Genomic DNA, 22,718 nt, shown 5'->3' on the forward strand with positions numbered 1-22,718 from the left:
TGGTGAAAGCTTTTGAGTCTTTTGGACTCGTATTTAAGGTTATCAGGGATTGTTGCTTATCTGCTATACCCAAAATTGCATAAATTATAGGTTTATATCTGACTGAAAAGTAAAGCATTGTTTTTATTACTATCGTTAGGCATTAATAATAAAAGTTATGTGCTCAATGAATGAAGAAGGGAATAAATAAGACACTTCAGAATCCAGGTCATTGTTATATTTTATGCAATGTAATATAAGTTACTATACATTTTAACTGCTTTTTCTACTTAGCTGTACTATTAAATATTACTATTTTCATATTATGGGAAAATGAGCTCTCTCGAGGTTCGACATACTAAACAATACACCCAAGTATACACTACTTTCTAGTGTGTAAAGATGCAATGATAATGAACCGGAGTTGTAAGAAAGTTTTTATTTCAAAACAACTTTAAGAGAGAAACTGCACATTTCAGAAGGCGAGTACTCTAACCACACACGCTCAAGCTTCTGCTGGAACTTTTATCAAGGTCTTGCTCAGTGAAACATCTTTCCTTTGATTTCCATAAAGTGGAACTGTCGTAAAGCAAGGGGAAGCCTCTTCCTGGAGCCTATCAAGTTGTCGCTGGGCGGGTGTGACCGGACTGTCGCAAAAAGACGGGAAAGCAAAAGGGGGAGGTGAAGCCGTTGGGCGACCCAACATGGCTGCTTTGCCGGAGGAGCCGACGGAGGCAGTAGTGGTAAAGCCGGATCCTGATGCAGGAGCGCCGCCGCCCGCTCCGCCCGCTCCTCTCTCCCAGTCCCCGATCTCGACGGCAGCAGCAGTTGCAACAACTGTCCCTCCTGCGTCGGCGTCCTCGGTCCCTGCCACCCTTCTGGCGGATGGGGAGCCGCTTGCGGGAGGAGTTGACGCGAAGAGCTCGGTGACTTCCAGCCCCACGCCGCCAGCCTCTCAACTACCCGCCGACAAGCAGACTCTTCTGGCGGTGCTGCAATTCTTGCGCCGCAGCAATCTGCGCGAATCGGAGGAGATCCTCCGGAGGGAAGCCCGTGGTCTTGTCGACGACGTCCCGAGCGACCCGAATTCCTCAGCTCCTGGGGTCCCCGGAGCTCATGGAGGGGAAGGACAGGATCCCAGCGCCGGGATCTTGACCCCTGGAGCGGCGGACGTGCTAATCAATTCTATCACTTTTGGCCAGACTGGACCTACGATCTCTCCAGCTGCTATCACGACACCTCCCGCAGCGCCCTTGGGCCATCCTGGGAAAGGTGAGATGTAAAACATTAATTGCAAGTGTTCATTGAGCCAGCTAATTACATTTGCCCGGTTCTCCTGACAAATTAATGTACAACATATATAGTTCATTTCGGAGAACATCAAGCACTGTCCTTCTAAATTTACGGTGGTTATAGTAATATAATCTATAAGTAAACACTGAAGTGTTATGCGGGTTATTGATATTTTTGTTTGGAAGCATTAGAACCTATGGTTCATTTGTTTATTCTTTTTAGTGAGTGTTGTTCCTCCCTTTCCACTGTAAATTTTATAGTTTTAAATATGCAGTTTAAAAGCATGGTGGAGTAACATAACAACTTCTCAGATGCTTCCAAATGAAAATATTAACACACATTGCACTCGACTGTGGTTTTAAATTGCATATTTAAAACTAAAAAAAAACCCTTATTACTGACTGGGAGATTTTTTGTTATATTTTTATAGTTTAATATTCGGATATACCATGTATGTACCATATATACATTTGTTCCATATTCTGTTCCATATTTTCTGAATTTGGAACAGAATATATATTTGTCTTCTAAAGAGATTTTTCCAATAAGATATGTATCAGTGTTCCATATTAAGGATATGCAAAGTCATCACTTGGATTGGAGACTTTAATCAAAACAATAACAAAAGTATCCTTTCCTATTTATGTGCAGTATCATGACATACATAAAAATGGAGTAGAGTTGACACTTTAATAATTGCCCTCCCCCATCATACCCCTTTGTATATAATCCAGAAAGAAAAAGGAGTGGGAATTGGATCGCATAGTTGTGATCATTATCTTTACTTTTTGATCTCCTTGTACATTGCTCACACTTATTTCTAGAAGCTAAATATCAGAAATACAAACATTGGGTCAGAAATTGTGTCCTGATCCAATTTTGTAACTTCATGTGATAAATTTAATCCTTTAAAAATCTGAGCTATGAGACCAAAATTTGCTTCTCATCCAGAGTAAAGAACAAACATACAAGAATGCAACATGCTTAAAATAGCTTAATCCAGTTTAAAATACCTCTCCGTGTGTGAAAATTTCATTATTCTTCCATTGTTGTACATACAATAATTTTGCTGCAGTTGCAATATATAAAATCAGTCTGCCATAAGTCTTTTCTAACTCATTGTCCATAAATTCCAAATAAAGAGATTTCTGGTTTCTCCATAAATATTAATCTTTAAAATCTTATGAATTTGTATCCAAAATTTCTTAACTTCCTTAACTTTTTTCTTTCATTTTCCTTTTTTGTATTTAAAAAAAAATTCTTTTCTTTTTTTCCTTTTGATATATTTTCTGTTGCAAGAAAACATCTTAATGTGAATTTTAAAAAGTGGCAGTGGTCTTAGAGGGAGAATGGGAGAATTAGCTACATTCTAAGATGCTGCCAAATTGCCTCTCCCATGCATTAGGGAAAATTACATTTTCAAAAAAATATTTTATAGAGAAGACAAATCCTGATACTCTTTACATATTTTTGAAACATTCTGTTGGATTGGAAAGAAGGAGAAAGCTCTTGCTGAAATTGATGTTTAACAATATTGCACTAATTTTCTTTCTTTCTCATGCTACAAATAGTTATTAGTCTGTCCTCAGAATTTCCCTTCATTCTCTATATTTGATTTTACTGTACTTAATTTGTAATTTTGGGGAGGGGGAAATTGTAAACAATGTGTAAATATTTCTTAACTTTGAAAGGGTGGAATTAATGGGAAATTGCTAATGCTGCTGTTCTTAATAAACATTTAGTTGATAAATTTGGGTCCAAACATTCTTGCTAGCCATCGGTTGAATGTTGCTAGTTAAAATCAAATCTCATAGTCAATATGTGCTGGATTTGAAATAAAATGGGAGATTTTGCTACAAGGAATTAAAAGGATTTAGGATTGAAATAATCAATTGCAATAGAATGCCAACATTAATTTTCCTATATTAATTTTGTAGCCGGAGTTCTTGTAGAAGATCAGCCAGATGTGAGTGCAGTGCTATCTGCTTATAATCAACAGGGAGACCCAGCACTTTATGAAGAATACTACAGTGGATTGAAACACTTCATTGAATGTGCTCTGGATTGTCATCGAGCTGAATTATCACAACTTTTTTATCCTCTGTTTGTACACATGTACTTGGAACTAGTCTACAATGGACATGAAAATGAAGCAAAATCATTCTTTCAAAAGTAATAATTTTGTTCATTTAATACCCATGGATGTTTCACTAATAGGCACATAAATCCATAATTGTAGTTACAGTAAAAAACGACATATTTATTTTGAAGCATGGTAAACTGGGAATAGAAAGAATCTATAGCATTTACTTTGGGATGCATTTAGAGTAGAAAAAAATTCATTTGAAATATTTTGAAAATATAGAAAGCTTACTAGTCATCCTTCTTGGCAGAGAAAGGTTAACAGACATTCTTTTGAAAGTGGTTGATCGTGGTTAGTAAATGGATAGGATTTCTTCAGGGAATTTTGATGCATAATAAAGATTCCCAGTTACTTGGTTACTTACTATCTATACATTATTTCTTTTCATAGAGTTTTGATTTCTTGCATCAGTGAATATATAAAATATGCTTTGCTTTGTTTGTGGATATGTATATGTCAAAAAAAATTATTCTGAGGTGCTTAGAATCTAGTTAAGGTATATTTTGTCCATGTAAATTTTTTACTGCTGAAATGTTCTGGCTTGAAACATTGAATAATGTTATTCCTTCTTGGTAAAAGGATGATTTATCATGAAATGCTAAAACTATTGTTTTCTGTTTGAATATACATCCTTATTTATCAGATTTTGAGGTCATCCAATTCCTCAGCAACTCTGAACAAGAAATAAATAATTATATAAATATATAAATCATAACTGGCCAGAAAAACAAAAAACAAACATTGAAGCAACCATAACTAAGAGGCCTTCACAATCAATCTGTCACCAAGAAACAACGAGGTCTTTAGCAATTTCCTAGACATCTTAAGAGTAAGAGCTGCACAAATCTCTGGGGCAATAATATTTCAGAAACAACAAAATAGGGCCTCTTCCTGGTCCTGTCATTTGGCAATGTTTATTGACAGGACACAGAGAATACCAATCTTCTTAATTGTTCCAAGTAGGGAGGAGATTGATGGTCCCTCAGCCAAACCCTATGCCATGAAAAGCTTTAAAGGTGATAAACAGGATCCTTGAATAGTCCCCAGAAAGCAACTGGTAACCAGTCTAGAACATGTATCGCATAGGGACTTAAGTATAGTGTCAGTTGTTACCCATGTTGGTTACATGTACTGCTGCTAAGAGTTGCTCCTAATGGAGGACTATTGATTATTTTCCATCCAATTCTCCATACATCTCAATTATATTTCTGTGCCATAGTTTTTAATGTAACTATTTATGATAACAATTTTACAACATCTTCAAGATCTCCTGACTACTTCAATCAATGAGATGATTAAGTCCCCACTTATCTCTAATATATCCTTAATTTTCTCCCAGGTTTCATGGGGATCAAGAATGTTATTACCAAGATGACTTGCGTGTACTATCAAGTTTAACCAAAAAAGAGCATATGAGGGGCAATGAGACTATGCTGGATTTTCGAACAAGCAAGTTTGTGTTGCGTATTTCCCGTGACTCTTACCAACTTCTGAAGAGACATCTTCAGGAAAAACAGAACAATCAGATCTGGAACATTGTTCAAGAACATCTTTACATTGATATTTTTGATGGAATGCCTCGTAGTAAACAACAAATTGATGCTATGGTGGGAAGTTTAGCTGGAGAAGCAAAACGAGAAGCAAATAAAGCAAAGGTATGGTATGAGATATATCATCATGGACAGTATTGCACATGGATAAAAAACCATGAAAATTACATTTATGACTACAGTTGGTCATATTACGCTGCAATTAACAAAAATGTACTATTTTGCTCAAATTGAAAAATAATTATTGAGAACAAACAAATTTCAAAATAATAGTTTTAAGTTAATCAAGTTTTGGTCCATAAGAAACAAGCTTGTTTAAATTTGGTTCATATAAACAAGGAAGTAAGATTTTTTTATTTCATCTCTTAAGGATAAGCTTTAAGGTCAGCTGAATCACCTTGTGTCAGTCACACTGACCTTGAGTCAGTGAGCCCAACTCACATCACTGGATTGTTATTGTGGGGAAAATAGGAGGAGAATTTGTATTGGATATGTTTGTTGTCTTGAGTTGTTTGTAACAATAATAAAGACAAGATAAAAATAAATTAGGGGAGTTATAGATTAACAAAAATATTGAATCAATTGATAGCAGAGGCTTTTTGAACTTAAGGAAAGTGCCTTACCTGCACTGAAATAAGACCAGAAGTTTCAGAAAATGGCACTATGTGTAAAAATGCTTTACTTCATCCTCTTAATCTAACAATTATCTAGATAAACCTTCCCAACACAATTCTGATATGTCAGCATATCTGAGATTAGAGAGAGAATTATGGTTAGATCAGTGTAATTTCTTTTCAGCGTTCAGCAAGGGGTTTGAGGTTCTTATCACTTGATGAGATACGTCAGGAAAGAGGTGCTATTTAAAGAAATAGAACAATACTTTTTGAACTTTGGATTGTGATTTGTGCTTAGAGATAGTTTACAACATTGACATACTCAATCTCTCTTTTCCAAAACACAGGGGAGAAATGCTAAGGAAATGTTTCTGAAATTTGTACTTTCTCCTTTTGACTTACAGGTATTTTTTGGCTTATTAAAAGAACCAGAAATTGAGTTACCTTTGGATGACGAAGATGAAGAGGGAGAGAATGAAGAGGGCAAGCCAAAGAAAAAGAAGCCAAAAAAAGATAGTATGGGATCAAAAAGTAAAAAGCAGGACCCAAATGCTCCTCCTCAGAATAGGTAGAACCTCTCTTAACTTCCATTTAAATTGCTCAGGTGCAGTTCTTACTTAAATGTAACATTCCAAACTGTAATAAGCAACACTTTCTTGCTTAAATGTCCCTCCATTTTCACCCCCACAGCCAGCCTTCTGTGTAAAGAGAGATTCAAGTGGAGATGGAATAGAGAAAAACTATAAATTATGTGAATAGGGTGCAAATAAATATTTACTAGTCTTCAAGTGGAGACTAATAATTTGCTTGAGGATAAGCATCTGCTCAATGAGGTTGAAAATGTTCTGTGTTCTGAAACTGTTCTTCTTTATGCAGAATCCCTCTTCCTGAGCTAAAGGATTCTGATAAACTGGATAAAATAATGAATATGAAGGAAGCTACTAAACGTGTTCGGCTTGGTCCCGATTGTTTGCCTTCCATTTGCTTCTACACATTTCTTAATGCATACCAGGTTAGTGTACTGGATTGACAGTGGATCAGATTACAATACGGCCTTGTGTGAAGGCTTGGATTGGTGATTGCAGAGGGAAGAATCAAAAGACTCATAAACTATTGCTGAAGGAAAACAAAATTATTATTTTTTCAGTCGCCCAAATAAAGAATATTAAATTTCAAAAGGTGCAAACTTTATTTGTGAACTAGTCCAACCCTTCAGGGTGGCTTCAAAACCTAAAGTGAAGATAGAGGTTATTGTTATAGTCTTCGCTCCATTATTTCTGGGGGGCAGTTAACAGAGTGAGAAAGTAGCACAAGCCCCTCCACTTCCATTATATAATATGGGCCAAAAGCACATGCCTTTTGTGGATTTTAATTCAGGTGGGCCCCATTTTTATTTTAGCCTGGAAAGCCCCTCTTTGCAGTCTTTTTGAAAACATATAAATAGGGCTTCAGCAATAGATGTGTATCTGGAAGCACTGCATCTTTGCTTTGCCCCCAGTAATAAATAACCACACACTGCACAGTCAAACTTTCTGTTCTCACTAAGTTTTGAAGCCACTTAAAAAAAAAGCTGATAATTTTTATCTTATTCATTTCTTAACTTTTTTATTTAAATCTTGTCATCATTTTTATAAATAAGGGCAAACATGCTTATTATTCCTTTCTCCTCCTATTTTCCTCACAATAACTATCAGGTGGGATGGGCTGAGAGAATGACTGATTGATTGTTACCAGTTGATGGTTTATTGTTTACTTTCAGTCTAGTGTTATGCTTTAATTTTTTATTTAAAATAAAACTTTAATTGTGGTTTATGCCAATAGGGTCTTACAGCTGTGGATGTTACAGATGACTCTAGCATGATTGTTGGTGGCTTTGCTGATTCCACTGTCAGGGTATGGTCTGTGACACCCAAAAAGCTTCGCAGTGTAAAATCAGCTACAGGTAATAAAAATTAACTCTCATTTCAATTTTCATAATAGCTGTTCTGCTCTCATGGAGTTGTTCTGTTAGAATAACAATATTAAGCTGAAGAGACAAATACTAAAATAATGGCCAAAATATCTTCTTTGCAATTTAAGCATTCACATGTCTTTAAATTGCTTAACAATATTTTAATGTTGTTTAAGACCCTTGGATTAATACCTTTGAAAATTGTATTTTTGCATAAATATATACATCAGAAAAACTAAAAAGTACCGTATTTAGTGAACTAAGTATTATCTTTTTGGAACTTCATAACATGCACTCTGTGTAGAGATGCAGTCTTATACAGTTACTCCATCTCTTGCAACTGTTTGTTCAGAGACGGTTCAAAATTACAATGACAATGAACAAAAGGAATTATGACTTCTGTCCATAGTTACAGCTGCTGTAATGCCCCTGTGATCATGTGAACAAAGTTAAAGCACTTGGCAAGCTATCTGTGATTAAGACCGACTGAAAGGAGTCTGCAACACCACCACACCTTCCAGCCTACTTCCCCACCCCACTGGGTCCCTACCGGCCTTGGGCCTGCTTCACATCCCACTGGATCTCACACACTCCTCAACCCCATTACCATTTGATCACTTATTTTTTTTCAGTACTGTTGATCTCCTTCTGGAAGCAACAGCTTGTTGTGTGGTCCTCCTACACAGTGGAAGCTGCATGGCTCCATCCTGCATGGAAATGGGTGTCATTTCATTGCGGCCACTCCCAAAATGGAGACCACGTTGGGGAAGGGCCACTGTACCCCCCAGCCTTCCTTTGTAGTAGAGGATGTGTCTCATTATCCTGGAAGCAGTTGCCATGTGGAGAATGAATTGTGGCCACTCCAAAATAGTTTCTGGGACAGAACTATACGACCTCTACTGTGTAAGAAGGTGGAGTGACTTCTTCCAGAAGGAGATCTACAATACTGAAAAAATAAATGACTACATGGTGACTGGTGGGAAGAGGATATGGGACCAAGTGGGGTGGGAAACAGGCTCAAAGCCTGTAAGGGCTCAGTGGGGAGGAGGCCCAATATCTATGAGTATCCAGTGGAGTAGGGAAGCAGGCGCAAGGCATGCAGAGACTTCGAGTGGTGGAAAGTGGAGCATGGGGGTGACTCGGGGGTGGAGGAGACCTGGGGTAGGCCATGTGTAAACTGTGGAAGTGCTGCAGTACGGACCTGGTCCTCCTTCACTCAAGGCATTCAATGCTCCATTTAAGGACTTTTGTAGTTGCTTAACTCCATTGTGGAGAATAGGGATGGGGGGTCATTAAGCATGGGCTTCTTGCTTATTACCGCCATGAATTACAACTGTAATGGGTAGGCTCAATTACAGTCATGTTGAGGACTACCTGTATTATTGTGTACAGATGTACCAAAAGAGCCAGTTGGTATAGTGCTCAAGACACCAGGTTAGAAATCAAGAGGTCATAAGTTTTAGTCTGCCTTAGGCATGAAACTTGCTGGATGACTTTGGACCAGTTACTCTTTCCAGCAATGGGAAGGAGGCAATGACAAACCAGTTCTGAAAAATGCTTCAGGAACCTGTCAGTCAACACAAGGACCAAGGAAGGAGAAAAAATGGAAAACTGGTTGGTACCGGAAGATTTGAAATACCTCCGGTGTTTCCATTCCAATTTTCCTTCAGAACTATGATATTCTGTGGGTGGTTTTCTGGTTTCTGGAAGCAAGAGCAGTAATTTGGACTAGATATAGTTTGGAATATATTTATGTATTTATTTTATTTTAAAAGACACATAGCTACTCATAATTGTAACAACAATCCCGGGCAGCATACAACCAGTAAAAAGAACAAAAGTCCATCTTGGGGATGATACAGACCTGAAATAGGCTTTAATCTGGAGCATCATTCCATGAGCCAGATTTTGAAATCCATGCTCTATTTGTCATGGTCTTTGGGAGTAATTGAATGTTCCCAAATTATCAGGAAGAGTCAATCGCTGAATCATTGAGATTTGCACCTCATTAATAATGTTTTTTTGCCAAAAGGAAAGAAAATAAATAAATTCAGGAAGAATATAGAGATAGGAAATTCAGATGGTTGGGGGGATATAATAAAAGAAAATACTGAAAGTGCAGCTCTATTAGCCTATCAAAATAGGTCACCCATGTTATTCTATATATAAAAGAGCCGAGGTGGCGCAGTGGTTAAATGCAGCACTGCAGGCTACTTCAGCTGACTGTAGTTCTGCAGTTCAGCGGTTCAAATCTCACCGGCTCAGGGTTGACTCAGCCTTCCATCCTTCCGAGGTGGGTAAAATGAGGACCCGGATTGTTGGGGGCGATACGCTGACTCTGTAAACCGCTTAGAGAGGGCTGAAAGCCCTATGAAGCGGTATATAAGTCTGACTGCTATATGCATCACCAGTTTAACCGAGGGCCTTAGATTAAAACAATAAATATTTCACACCTTGAATTGCTGTATTTGTAGTACGATTTAATCCATTGTCTTTTAATGCAAATTAAGTAGATTTACTAAAACAAGTACTATTACCGGTAGTTGATTATACTGAATATGAAATTTAGGGTTTTTTTTTCCTTTCAGATCTCAGTGTCATAGATAAAGAATCTGATGATGTTTTAGAAAGAATCATGGATGAAAAAACAGCAAGTGAATTGAAGATTTTATATGGTCATAGTGGACCTGTCTACGGTGCTAGCTTTAGTCCTGATAGGTAAGATAATAGCTCCTTCCCTGAGAGTGTGTGAATTTTTGATTTACAGGTATTGTTTGAATAGATGTATATGGTGATAAACTTTTAGGAATTTTTTTGTTCTTGCTTGTTTTGTCAGGAATTATTTGCTATCATGTTCAGAGGATGGCACGATCAGATTGTGGAGTCTTCTAACTTTTTCTTGTTTGGTGGGATACAAAGGACATAATTATCCTGTATGGGACACACAATTCTCTCCATATGGATATTATTTTATATCTGGTGGCCACGATAGAGTGTCTCGGTAAGAATTATCATTGGTTTCTCATATAGATAACAATCTCAGAACTGTTTATTTTTAGCTAGGAAAACTTCTTACGTTAGTTGCTACTGTAACTTAGAATATGTCCTATATTACAAAATGACCATTGATTAAAAATAGTTAGGTTTATATTTATATAGATGCACAAGAGACAATATTTCATTTTTAATACAATCTATTTTTTTCTCTTATTAAACATACTCTCAACTGGATTAAAGTTTGTGGGCTACAGATCACTATCAGCCTTTGCGGATCTTTGCTGGTCATCTGGCAGATGTCACATGTACACGTTTTCACCCAAACTCCAACTACATTGCCACAGGCTCAGCAGACAGAACTGTGAGACTTTGGGATGTACTGAATGGAAACTGTGTAAGAATCTTTACGGGACATAAGGTATGAAATCCATATGGAAATAATTTGATTTTGCCGCTAATCTAATTATATAAATAGATCCCATTCACTGCATATTCAGGTAGGTAGGTAGGTAGATTCATATCCAAATTGTAACTTTCAAATGCAAATTTTAGGGGAAACCCGATTACAGGTTTGCAAGCAAGACATAATTTACACTTGTAAGAATCCTTAATTTTACCCAGCAGGCCGTATCAAACATACTGTTAGAACTTTTCATTCAAAAATCAGTCAAACCGATCAGTTTTTTCCTCATAAAATAGGTTCATATATTCTACCAATCATGGTTTATGTACTTTTATTTTAAAACTAAAGTGGTTTGATTTGTACATCGTGCTAAGCCCAAACCAAGGCACTTTATGATCTATTGTGTGTATATATACCAAGCTAGCAAAACACTCTTCTGGCAAGTCAGAGAGCAAATACAATGAGAACTCCGCCTATTAGGGAAGTTCCTGGTGAAATGTTAAAGATTTCTAATAAGATAGACTGTGGCACTTTGCACTAATTGTGACCTTTTCTAAAATCGGAGACTTTAGCACTCATGCCTATTATTTTGAAGATGGACTACTACAATGCATCTATACTGGAGACTGGTCTTGATGACTACTTGCAAACTTTTAAGTAATGCAAAATATGGCAGCCATATGCTGGTGAGAGTGCCATAACAGCAGTAATATATCAGTTGTCAGTTTGTTTTCAGGAACATGGTAAAGTGCTACTTACAATGCCATGCAGATTTACATTGCTTATGATTAATCTTTCTAGAAGCCAGTCTCCTTCAGAGAGAATCTGCATGTCCATTCATGAAAGGAGGCTCCGAGGTCCCTCATAACAGAGATGTGTGAAAGCTCAGTTTTTACACTGACAAGCAAATAGTCTGATGCCAGACCAAATCAAGAGATGTGGGAAACTCTACATTCACCCCTAAGGGATGGTTTCTTTAGTGGGAGAGAAAATCACATAAATAGAGCTTGTATCTGAGTTATTACTGTTTATGATTTTAAAAAACTATAATCAAAACATCCTTCTGGCCATATTTAAGTTCATTATTTGGATTCTGGGCTGAAGTAGATAATGAAGTAGAAAATTAAGTATGCTTGACCCAGCTACATTTGGATTCTGCTGGAAATTGAAAAGTGTTATCAGATGGACAACTGCTGATAACTGATTTTGTTCCAACTGGAATTTTTCATCTACAAAGACTCATAACTGAATGGGAATGGATAGCAGATTTAAACACTAAGCATGTTTAATTGAACATTTATAAATTATTTTCAGCCTGTTTTATTTGTTTACCTCTTAGGGAACAGTTAATTCATTAGCATTTTCTCCTAATGGACGATTTTTGGCAACTGGAGCAACTGATGGAAGAGTGCTTCTGTGGGATATTGGTCATGGTTTAATGGTAGGAGAGCTAAAAGGACACTCAGACACAATTTATGCACTCAGGTTCAGTAGAGATGGAGAGATCTTAGCTTCAGGTATGATTTAAAAAAATATTATAAAACTAATGCTATCAACTACAACACTATATTTTGTGCACCATCTCATTTCTAAAGATGAAAAATAACTGCAGAAATAGTTGCATTAGTATTATAAATGGTCCCATCCATCCATGACATCCTGACAATAAATTTCTTAGATGGTTTGAGCCTTTGGAAATGAACATTTGTGCAATTTTGAAACCAGTTTTGCTAGCATTGTCTTTGTACAATTGGTTTCATATTTAGATTGAAGTTTAATAGAGCGGGACTTCTTGAAATAAAGTTGTGATCTGTAGTATATTCCTTTAAATTCAATTCAAACATTTTTCTGTCAACATTATTGGGCAGATAAAAGTGTTTTACATGACAGTGTCGTAGTTTTTTTTATAAATTTTAAAAAATTGATGAGTATCTTCCAAATATCACAGCTCATATGAATTCTTTATAAATTCCTGGTATGTTGAGCATTTCGTTATTTTAGTTGAATATACAGTTTTAAGACCAGACTGTAGAAATCATAAAATACAATAAACAATGAAAAAGTGAGTAATGTAAATTGCATAAGCTCCATTTATATCAAACTACCAGTATATTTGGCAGGTAGAACAAATGTTAACTCAGAGCACTAAGTATGGGTCAAAAGAGGGCATAGGAAGATGAGTGAAACAGTTCTTGATAGCTTCATCCAAGCATGGTCAGAGATGCCTCAAATATCTGGCGTTACTGAAGCTCTCTTCCAATACCTTTGAGAATAAGGTGTTAAATCTTATGTGGTATGCTTTTGTGTGAGACAGATGAGGCTGGAAAAGTAATTAGGAATGCTAGTAATAAGGTATACTATAGAAGTCACTGTAGCATTATTTTGAAAGTTTATGTTTATTCTTCAGATCCAAATGGAGGTCAACCTTCAACATAATGTTCCTGGTCCAAACAATAACAGGAATAGTCAATGCTCTTGTGTTCTGAATCAAGACATAATTTTGCTTTTACATTTACTGTGATATTTGTTTTTCCAGAAAATACTGTGTTTGACAAATTGACTACAATGTTTAGAGAATCCATAGATGCCATGAACTGATAATTGCAATGCCTATGTTTAACATTCTTCATGTATTTTTTTTGAAGGTTCAATGGACAGTACAGTTAAACTTTGGGATGCTGTGAAAGCTTTTGAGGACTTGGAGACAGATGATTTTACAACAGCCACTGGACACATAAACCTTCCTGAAAGTTCACAGGACTTGCTTCTGGGCACATATATGACCAAATCAACTCCAGTTATACACCTCCACTTTACTCGAAGAAATTTACTTCTTGCTGCTGGGGCTTATAGTCCTCAGTAAAACACAAAAGTAAATGGCTTGATTATGCAAGTCTTGTAAAGTATGTTTAGATCTTCACATTCCTGAATATTACGATTAATATATTGTACAAATGAACTGAAATTCTATTGGTACAAGAGTACTAAGTAAAGCAGGACAGATAAAAAAACTTGCATTTCTGCTTTTCTCTAACCCCCACCCTCAAACAGGAACAGTTTTTTCTACTGAAATCATAAGGAAGGAATTGATGCCAGCTGCGAAGATAGTGTAAATAGACAGCTAGTTTGGGTGCCAGTCAATCCTTTTTCCCCTTTCTCAATGGTCCTTGGGACACCTTTCCCAGCATTAGCACTGCATATTTTTTTGTAAAACTTGTTCAAAAAAGTTGGGACAGTAGAATGTAATGAGCAGCATGCTGTATTTATGTAGCAAGAAAATCAGAATTATTTAAATTAAGTAACCCAGAGCTTTAAAAATCACATTGTGTAATTACATATGTATTGGGAATTACTAAAATAAGTAGCATCTCAGATTGACTTTATAAATGTTACTTAAGACTTTTAAGAGGGAGACTGGCTTCTCTAAGAAATCAAAATATTGTACTACAGAAGTAAAAATTATTGTCACAGAAATATGGCTATTCAAATATGAATCAGAAAAAAATAGCTGGCTGTAAACTTCCATAATAAGTGTTGACTTATGAATTTTTTTTAAAGTGATTTTGTATTTTATATAGTTTTGTATCTTTATAATAAAAATTCTGTAAAAATACTTGCATTTGAGTGAGTTATCTTTACATGGTTTTTTAAGAAGCAACCTTTTATTAGCATACTTTTAATGCAATGAATCAGGTACTTCTCACGTATAATTAGGATCAGAATTTCTGTTGCTAAGCAATGTAGTCATAAAGCATGATGGCACATGGCTGCATCATTTAACAATAGCAATCCTGGCAAATGAAAATAACAGATCATTAAGTGAGAACATTATATGAGTGCGACTTGCAACTTGCCAGCTTCCCATAAGCAAAATCAATAGGAAAGTTGTGTGGAATTTGTTTGTCCTGGGTGAATTGCAAACTAGTGGACAAGTACTAAAGGGTGAGAGGGAAGTGCTGAGGTGAATTATCCAGGATGCTGCTGTGGTGTAACTGCAGGATGGCATGTGTTATGATGCAAGTGTGCATTGTAGTATATAGAAACTCTGGTATCTCATTCTGTAGCAGGGCTCCTTGAGAGAAAAAATGGTGGAGCACTTTTAAGCGACTTTCAACCTTCCCTGTTGGCTTCCCCATTGACATATGACCATATGATTGTTATATGATCACGGGTGGTGCAGTGACTACAACTTTTGAGAACCAGTGATAAGTACTTTTCAGCATGACAATTTTGGTTGCTGAATGAGTAGTCATTAACGGAAGATTACCTGTACATAATTACAATTTCAAAGAAGTTATGATACAGCAAATAGTGAAAAAATTCTCAGATAATGTAATTTGTGGGGAAAAAATTGCTAACATTTCTGGGATTGTATGATGCCGGCACTTAGCACGGGATTGAAACAAAAATGTGTTTCACATCTGCAAGAAAATCATCAAGCTCAGAAAGAACCAAAGACCCAGCAGGTCAACCCTGAGCTACAAATATTCTCTTCTATTACTACAGATTTGTTTTAGGGAAGCTTTATGCTTTTAAAGAATTTTGCTGTGACTGGTTAACCTTTTCTCCTAGAACCACCAGGAAAGCAGTGTCAACTATATCCCTGCATCTAAGTCCCAGATGGTTAGAATAATTTAAAAAAGTATTTATGTAGAACATCAGAGAACAATTAGAATTAGGTGTGATTCACATATAACACTGGACTATGATTTAGGAGAGGGAGTGGGCAGTGGGCATAAATTTTCAAGACTTTAAATTTTTCAACATTTTTAAAAATTATAAAACTGAATTGTGATTGATGGCACCCAATAAGAGCAAACATGTTCTTTATGGATTTGGGCTAGTACTTGTATGCAATATACTTTCAAAGTGCTGATTGCAGGAATAAGGTAGGAATACACACCTCCCTTTGTATTCTAAACCCCCCCCCCTCATTTTTTTTATCTAATGGATTCTCCATGTAGTTTTACTGATAACAATATAAACATGGTTTACTATTTCCATCTTCCAGGATGTTCTTTAATTGCCAAGTCTACGGTTCTGGCCTTTCCAAATGGTTTCTTATACATGTACAGCCAGGCTGATGTAGGCATGAAGATGCTGGCCTAGAAACCAGAAAAGTGATTTTTAGGCCTCCTTTAGGCTTGAAAGATGGCTTGGTGATGATTTTGGGCAAATTTTTCAATCCAACTCACTTCTTCGCAGGATTGTTGGGGAAGTAGTATTGGCACTCTTGCTGCCTTGACAGATGGATGGATGGGTAAGATAAAAATATAGTAGTACTTACCAAGTCTGAACCTGCTTAGATTTTTAGGACAGCCAAGGTTGGTTAATTATGCTGTCTACTATAGGGATTTACAGACTTGATTATTTGGGACAGACACTGGGTATCACTTTTTAAATACAAACCTGTTTGGCCATTTATTAAAAGTTAACACCTAAAATTACATAGCATGGTTGGTCAGTGTACAAATCCAGTACTATAAATCCAATTTTATTAATATAGAAAATAATTGCAGGATATTATTTTAACATTTGCCTAGTTTTTGATATCTCCCTTTACTTGTAGAAAAATCACACAGGATATGGTAGATGGAGAACGACATAGGGAATATGCATTAATGTGTACAGATGCACATAAAACTTTATAGGCCACTATTTTAACATTTTAAATCATAAAAGCCAATAATCTACATTTAACGAATTGTTTTTCTCATTATAAACTTGTCCATACATTAAGTTCTTCAGAATAAAATCTTGATTTTTTTTTTTAATGGGCATTTGTGAACTGTTCTAAAGAATTATTTGTTCTTTTTTTTAAAGATTGTGCCATGTTAGCTTACTTTCCATATATTTTATAGTGCCTACCTTGACTATTCTGTTTGTTTAGAAAGGCAGAATAGTGAAAATACTTTTCAGTGAAATAAATCAGTGCTCAAAACTGTTAAGGCAGAGATATGATGTTGCTTTCATGTTAAAGAGTCACCTTTTATTTTGGAGCAGATGGTTTATTGCAATGCTTTAAAATTACTCTTGTTTATGGGCAATATAGCTTCAGAGGGCTTCTTTAATTAATAATATATACACCAGAATTTTGGACAGTTTTCACTCATGGATTGATACGAAAGGCAAATATAGTCATTTTTCATGATTTACTGAACTGCATCTGCTTCTGCAACTCACAGACAGCAATACAACAAGGAAGGTCCAACAATAAGAACCTGTCCAAGAAAAAAAAAAGAAACTTTAGTCAACACATAATCTACCATAACTTTTATTTAAGACTCAATTCTTCTCTATGAAATGAGGAAATGGGTGTACAGGTAGTCTTTGCTTACCAATGTCCTTTGTTTAACCACCATTCAAAGAAAACCTCACATTTAAGACCTTTGCAAGATCCCATAGATCATGGGATTATCATTGCAACAAGCAAGTTAATAAAGAATGTGGAAATAAAACTGTAACTTGTGACCATATAATGTTTTGCTTAGCAACTGTGGGGCTCCACTTAACCAAATGGGAAGGCTGTAAGCCCATTGAAGCAATTTGATCTTCTGCTTAGTGACCATAGTGCTTAGTGTGCAAATTGCAATCCCAACTATAATTGCTAAACAAGGGCTATCTGTAGACATTACATAGAAATAAAAATAGGGTCACTAACGGATATCAGAAGTGACAGAAAAGTTCATTAAGTAAGGAATTACAGAATTGACAGTATGGAATTATATATTATTAGACTGAAAATAAAATAGGGTAAGCTTCAGTACACTCACTAAAAATAGCTAAAACAGGTAGACCTTGCTTAGTATCTGCATCAGTCAGTGATCATCTTACGTTATGACAGTGAGGACAAATAAAGTTTATGATCAAAGCCCACTTTTATGATCTCAATGTCCCTTTGTCATGTGTTTGCTGATTAGTAAATGTTGCCCTATGCTTGACCCATTTTCCTTCTTTTCCTCCTCTCCTCAGAGAGGATAGGCTAAACAAGTGAACTGTTTTGAGCTGCTTTTCTCCAACCAAGTGCTAAATAATTAAAAAGGGCTAGCCAGAAGTTAACTGTCTGTAACTGACTAGACCTGAATCAATTTCACACCTTTGGGTTTTGTTTGCAGCAAAGGAGCTTGTTAGGCAAACAACTGGTGCCAGCTCATTACTTTCAATATGTATTCCCCATTGTGGCCTGCTTATTCTCTTGAAATTCCTTCATCTCCAATAAATATAAATGCAAACATTAATTCCCTTGCTAATTATCCCAATGATAATTCTAAAATGAGCATTCTAAAAGGCAGAGAAATAAGGGGGGGGGGGATTGCAAGATTTGCTATTTTACTCTCCATGCCTGTGAGGCAAATTCTGGAAACCTTTTGGACTCACTCAATTATTTTGGGTCAAATCCTTTTGAGACTGTAAAGCAAAGCAAAGCTAAAGTAACACTGTAAGCTAATTGTGGTCATATGATTTTTATGTTGTGACTGCATCACTTAGCAACCAAGTTGCCACTTCCAACTGTGGTTACTAAATGAGAACTTCCTGCAATTAAACCCTTTTCTTAAGCAAGCTGCATAAAATCTCTGTAACGAGAAAATTAGGAAAATAGCTATATTAGAGATTATTTTAGATTTTAAGTTCCAGTGTTACTAGATGGAGGTTATTGTTTATTCACCAAATTATGACACTTACTTATTTGTGTGAAATTTCCTTAGGTTTCTTCATTTTATATCCAAGGAAGAGCACTAGAAGACTTCCGTATGTAAGTATCACATACTAAAGACAGAATGCATACAGGTCAGATCAACCAAAATTTCAAATGGAGAATGCATGCAGGTCAGATGAACCAAAATTTCAATTGGATACTGTAAAATTATAATGGCAGATACTTACATTTCTTCTGCCTATTATTGTGTAGCTATTGAAGTATTTCTTTAATCCTGTAAATTGGTGTTGTGATCCAGAATCTGGTCCTGCCATTATTGCTTGATCTAGATGCAATAGAAATTAATTTTAATTTAAAAACAATTTTGTTTCTTATATTTATTTGATGAATTTCTAATGCATAACAAAATTACTGGTAACTAGTAAACAAAAAACAATATGCTAACAGTTACAAAGCAGCTATACTTGCTTTCTTGTAGTTTTGTCTCAAGTAAGTAGTCTGACAGAAGATCACATGGATATGTAGCCCAGGACTGAAGCAGGTATACAAATAAATGAACTGCTTTAAATATTACTTATTCTAGGAGAAATACCAGTTATGGACAGGTTGCATTCTCTCCCGAAGATCAGAGGTTTGCAGGTTGGGATCCTCCTGGATCCAACACTGGTGTAGAATAGTAATGACACCAGTAGTAAAGAGAGCCTTTTATCACCTTTAGCTGATAAACCAACGGCTTTCATACCAGGAGAGAGACTTAGCTTCAGTATCTGATATTGCGGTGAATTTCAAAAGGGATTACTGCGGTGTGTCCCTTAGTTTTTCAAGCTAGTTTGAAAATTGCAGCAAGCATATAATGCAATGGGATGTAAAATGATCAACTCTTGAAGATAGTACATAATCCTCTACCATGTATGAAAAAGCTTACTGGTTATTGTGTCCAACTCAAGGTTTATATGCTGTATATGTCCCAACTCCCAGTAATACTCACATGGTATATAAAGGCTTATTTAGCTTAGGGCCAAGATACTTACATGACCATCCCATATAATCTGCCTTCCACTCCTAAACCATCAATGGGACATCTTTTAGAAGATCTGTTGCTGATAATTCTGCTTTGGCAAAGCTCATAGTTGAGGAACAAAGTGCTATTTGAGTTGAAACAATCCCAATTCTTATTACAATTTAGGGGGAGTTAAAAACACACTTAGTAAGCCAGGGCCTCAATATTTTAATTTAATACATTATTTTAATTATATTTTTCACTTTAACTTTGGTATTTGTAGAGTAGGTTTTCTAGTTAGGCAGCTTTATAAAAGATCCAAATAGTCATGAACCAAATAGTCCAACTGCTCAGATTTGATGAAACAACCACATTTTATTAGTTTTCTAGAAGCCAGGTGGGAAGGGGTCAATCACACACAGGGCAATGCTATTCCCATGAGTGAGGCAGCACTGAGAAAATATGCTGAAGAGTCCCTAAAGTAATAAAGACACATAAATGACTTGCCCTATTGAATCCCATCAAGTGGATAGATATTATTGGGAGAAGGCTGCCCCACAGGTACAGGGCCCAAAACAGTGAAAACTTTAAAGGTGACAACAAACTAACCCTCAGTCTCAGTGAGCCAGAGTGGCTTTGAATTGTACCCAGAAACCAATAGGTAGCCAATGTGGCTGTTAGAAGTGTTACATGTGTGTCTAGAGTTGCCAATCACTACCCAATCATCGCAGGCCCCAAATTTCATACCGAGCTCATTCCAATAGTCCAGTTGAGTAGTTATTAAGGCATAAGTAACAGTAATGCCTTTCACTCCAAGAAAAAGTGCAACTGAAATACAAAATGAAACTACAAAGACCCTCTTGGTCACAGATACTACCTGCTCTTTGTGCAGGAACTATGAATTCAAGGAGAAGTCTGAATTGTAAACCAGTTCCACCTGCTTAGATTTAACAATGGAATTTCATTGAAATTGACAGATCTTGGAACCCAATGGTACTCTGTCTTGCTAGGATCTGTTCTTCCCCATCCAGTCTTGGAGAGTCTCCTGGCAACAGCATCATTGACAGCATCATTTATTTAACCATAGTTGAGAATTACATCATCAATTACCTGATGAAGGATGCCAACCAGCTGTTTCACCTAAATGTTGAAAAGGATTGGGGAGAAAATAGAGCCCTACAGCATTCCCCTATTATCAATTAAGGCTTTAGAGTTGATCATTCCCCCACCTCCTCCAACTCTTAAAGGTGAAAGAATACTATGATGGATGGTATTGAAAACAACTGTGAGATCAAACAAAGCCAGGGAGACTAGAATCTATACATAATGCAATGAATGCTCTCTCTTAAACTAAATGTTGACTTAAAATAGGGGTGTCAAACTGGCGGCCTGCGGACTAGATGCGTCACATGCAGGCCACAACCACCCCAGCTCCAAAAAGGTAAAAAAAATACTATGATACATCACATGACACTATTGTTCGACATCCATGACCTAATATCTGACTGATATGTGTCCAGATGTTTCCTCCAGGCACCTCTACAGTTGAAGTTCAACTACTTTCTCTCTAGGAGAGAATGATTTGTTCCTCCCACTGGAAGCCTTTATCAAGTTGTTAGTGCTAGACAAGACAGTGTACAAATTTTAACTTCTTTGGTGTTTGTTTCCACAATGGACTAATCTGTTTCTCAGTACCCTCAAAAGCAACCTATGACAATCAAGATACCTAGCCTAGCTTAATCTTCTCCTAATGCTAAGCTAACCACACTTCCAGACATCCAGTTAAAAAAAAAAAGTTGCATGCAACACTAGGAGAGGGCGCTACAATGCACAATAGGTAACGAGAGTATTCTGCTAGGGCTGGGATGTAGTATAGTGTTGTTTTTGGCATAGGTAGAAGGATATTGTAGGCATTCTTAGAGCACCAAATTTTTCACCCAGAAACAGAGAAAGCAACATCCTATTAACCGTTTAAGGATCAATTTACATAATCAATTATGAACTTTTAAGTGCTTGACATTTCCCCAGATAAGGGGCAAAAACGTCATAGTATTCAACACATCTGTACCTGATTACAGTGAATAGAAAAGTGTGGAGGTATATTCCATCCGTTTAGGATTTGAAATGGGATACAGGACTGGGGAGTATAAATCAATCAATCCAGTACAATATTTAAAACAAAGTACTCCATTATATGAAAACCACTTACAAAGTATTTTACTTTTCTATCTAGACGAGCACAGGTAGATTCCTTTTCCACCTGAATTTATATCCACTTAAGAACATAACATCTGAAATATGAAAGAGACAGGCTACCTATAGACAGGTAGCACTGCTCAAACATAAATTTAATTTAACTACCCAAGAACAAAAAAATTACTATACAATTCCAGGATACCGGTTGAGGGAAATAAGGTAGCTCTGCATACCCTAGTACATAGTCCTATTTATCAGGCAGCAAATGATCCTACTAATCATTTTTTGTCCTTCAGGTGCTTTTCAAAAGTGTTGGCAACTGTCACGTTGTCCGACATTGTAATTACAATAGCTGTGATTCAGAACAAATGGAAGACTCTGGTTGAGAAGGATGCTATAAAAATAACGTTTGTAAAAGCAGGCATAATCTTTCAAATAAGTACAGAACAAAATTGGTATTCAACCCCTAGTTATTTATATATTGCAATAGACAAAGTTTAATTTACTTCAAAGCATGCTGACTGAGAAATATTATTCACAAATACCAATAACGACAAGGCGGCACCCACCGCGTTTTCTATCCGCTACCTCCTCCTCCTCTAAGGTATGAACGACTCAATGCCCTTCATGTACAAAATGGAGTCATTCAATTGATCAACCAATTCCCTAACCAATCTTCGATGCGCTGAGGAGGGACTTTATTTAACCAAACCGGAACTGTGGCCAAGACCGGTTTTTATAATTGGCCAAAGAATATGCTCGTCAAATTACTAGCGCCTATCTTCTGTGACGGAAATCAGTGCCGTGGCTCTATGGTTACTTAGTAATCGGCTTAACTTCCTTTTACCTTTTTTGTTTCCGGCATCGTTTTCCCTTCCGGGTCAAGGAGCAAATAGTGTCCCTTCTTCAAGCGTGAGATTGATACCTTAAAAGTA

At 36.5% G+C, this 22,718-nt stretch overlaps 3 protein-coding genes across 8 annotated transcripts in view; 2 read left to right on the forward strand and 1 right to left on the reverse strand.

Annotated features, from left to right (window-relative positions):
- Positions 1 to 464: 464 nt before the first annotated feature.
- TAF5 (TATA-box binding protein associated factor 5) lies at positions 465 to 14,543 on the forward strand. 5 transcript variants are annotated; one of them, XM_087725776.1, is made up of 11 exons: positions 641 to 1,251; positions 3,210 to 3,444; positions 4,755 to 5,070; positions 5,984 to 6,147; positions 6,456 to 6,591; positions 7,401 to 7,521; positions 10,119 to 10,248; positions 10,367 to 10,531; positions 10,768 to 10,945; positions 12,270 to 12,371; positions 13,576 to 13,763. In XM_087725776.1, the coding sequence occupies exons 1-11, from the start codon at positions 684 to 686 to the stop codon at positions 13,612 to 13,614; spliced, it is 2,154 nt and encodes a 717-aa protein (XP_087581902.1). In that variant the 5' UTR covers positions 641 to 683; the 3' UTR covers positions 13,615 to 13,763. The 5 variants fall into 5 exon arrangements, with proteins under 5 accessions (XP_087581904.1, XP_087581902.1, XP_087581901.1 ...); XM_014068652.2 differs by having other exon boundaries at positions 649 to 1,251; positions 12,270 to 12,447; positions 13,576 to 14,543; XM_087725778.1 differs by lacking the exon at positions 12,270 to 12,371 and having other exon boundaries at positions 465 to 1,251.
- Positions 14,544 to 16,897: 2,354 nt separating this feature from the next.
- Positions 16,898 to 22,471, reverse strand: ATP5MK (ATP synthase membrane subunit k). Its single transcript, XM_014068653.2, has 4 exons — positions 22,353 to 22,471; positions 18,815 to 18,912; positions 18,614 to 18,697; positions 16,898 to 17,151 (listed from the first exon to the last, which is right to left on the reverse strand). Exons 2-3 carry the CDS (start codon positions 18,899 to 18,901, stop codon positions 18,614 to 18,616), a joined length of 171 nt encoding a protein of 56 aa, XP_013924128.1. The 5' UTR covers positions 18,902 to 18,912; positions 22,353 to 22,471; the 3' UTR covers positions 16,898 to 17,151.
- Positions 22,472 to 22,645: 174 nt separating this feature from the next.
- Positions 22,646 to 22,718, forward strand: part of PDCD11 (programmed cell death 11) — a 42,641-nt gene continuing 42,568 nt past the window's right edge. For both annotated transcript variants that reach the window (XM_087725779.1, XM_087725781.1), the window contains exon 1: positions 22,646 to 22,715. The gene's annotated coding sequence lies outside the window, so the exon portion shown is untranslated. The remainder of the gene's footprint in view (positions 22,716 to 22,718) is intronic.

The sequence above is a fragment of the Thamnophis sirtalis genome, unplaced genomic scaffold (genome assembly GCF_051295495.1).
Source record: "Thamnophis sirtalis isolate CommonGarterSnake01/CBP01778 unplaced genomic scaffold, rThaSir2_p1.2 scaffold_11, whole genome shotgun sequence".
NCBI lineage: Eukaryota > Metazoa > Chordata > Lepidosauria > Squamata > Natricidae > Thamnophis > Thamnophis sirtalis.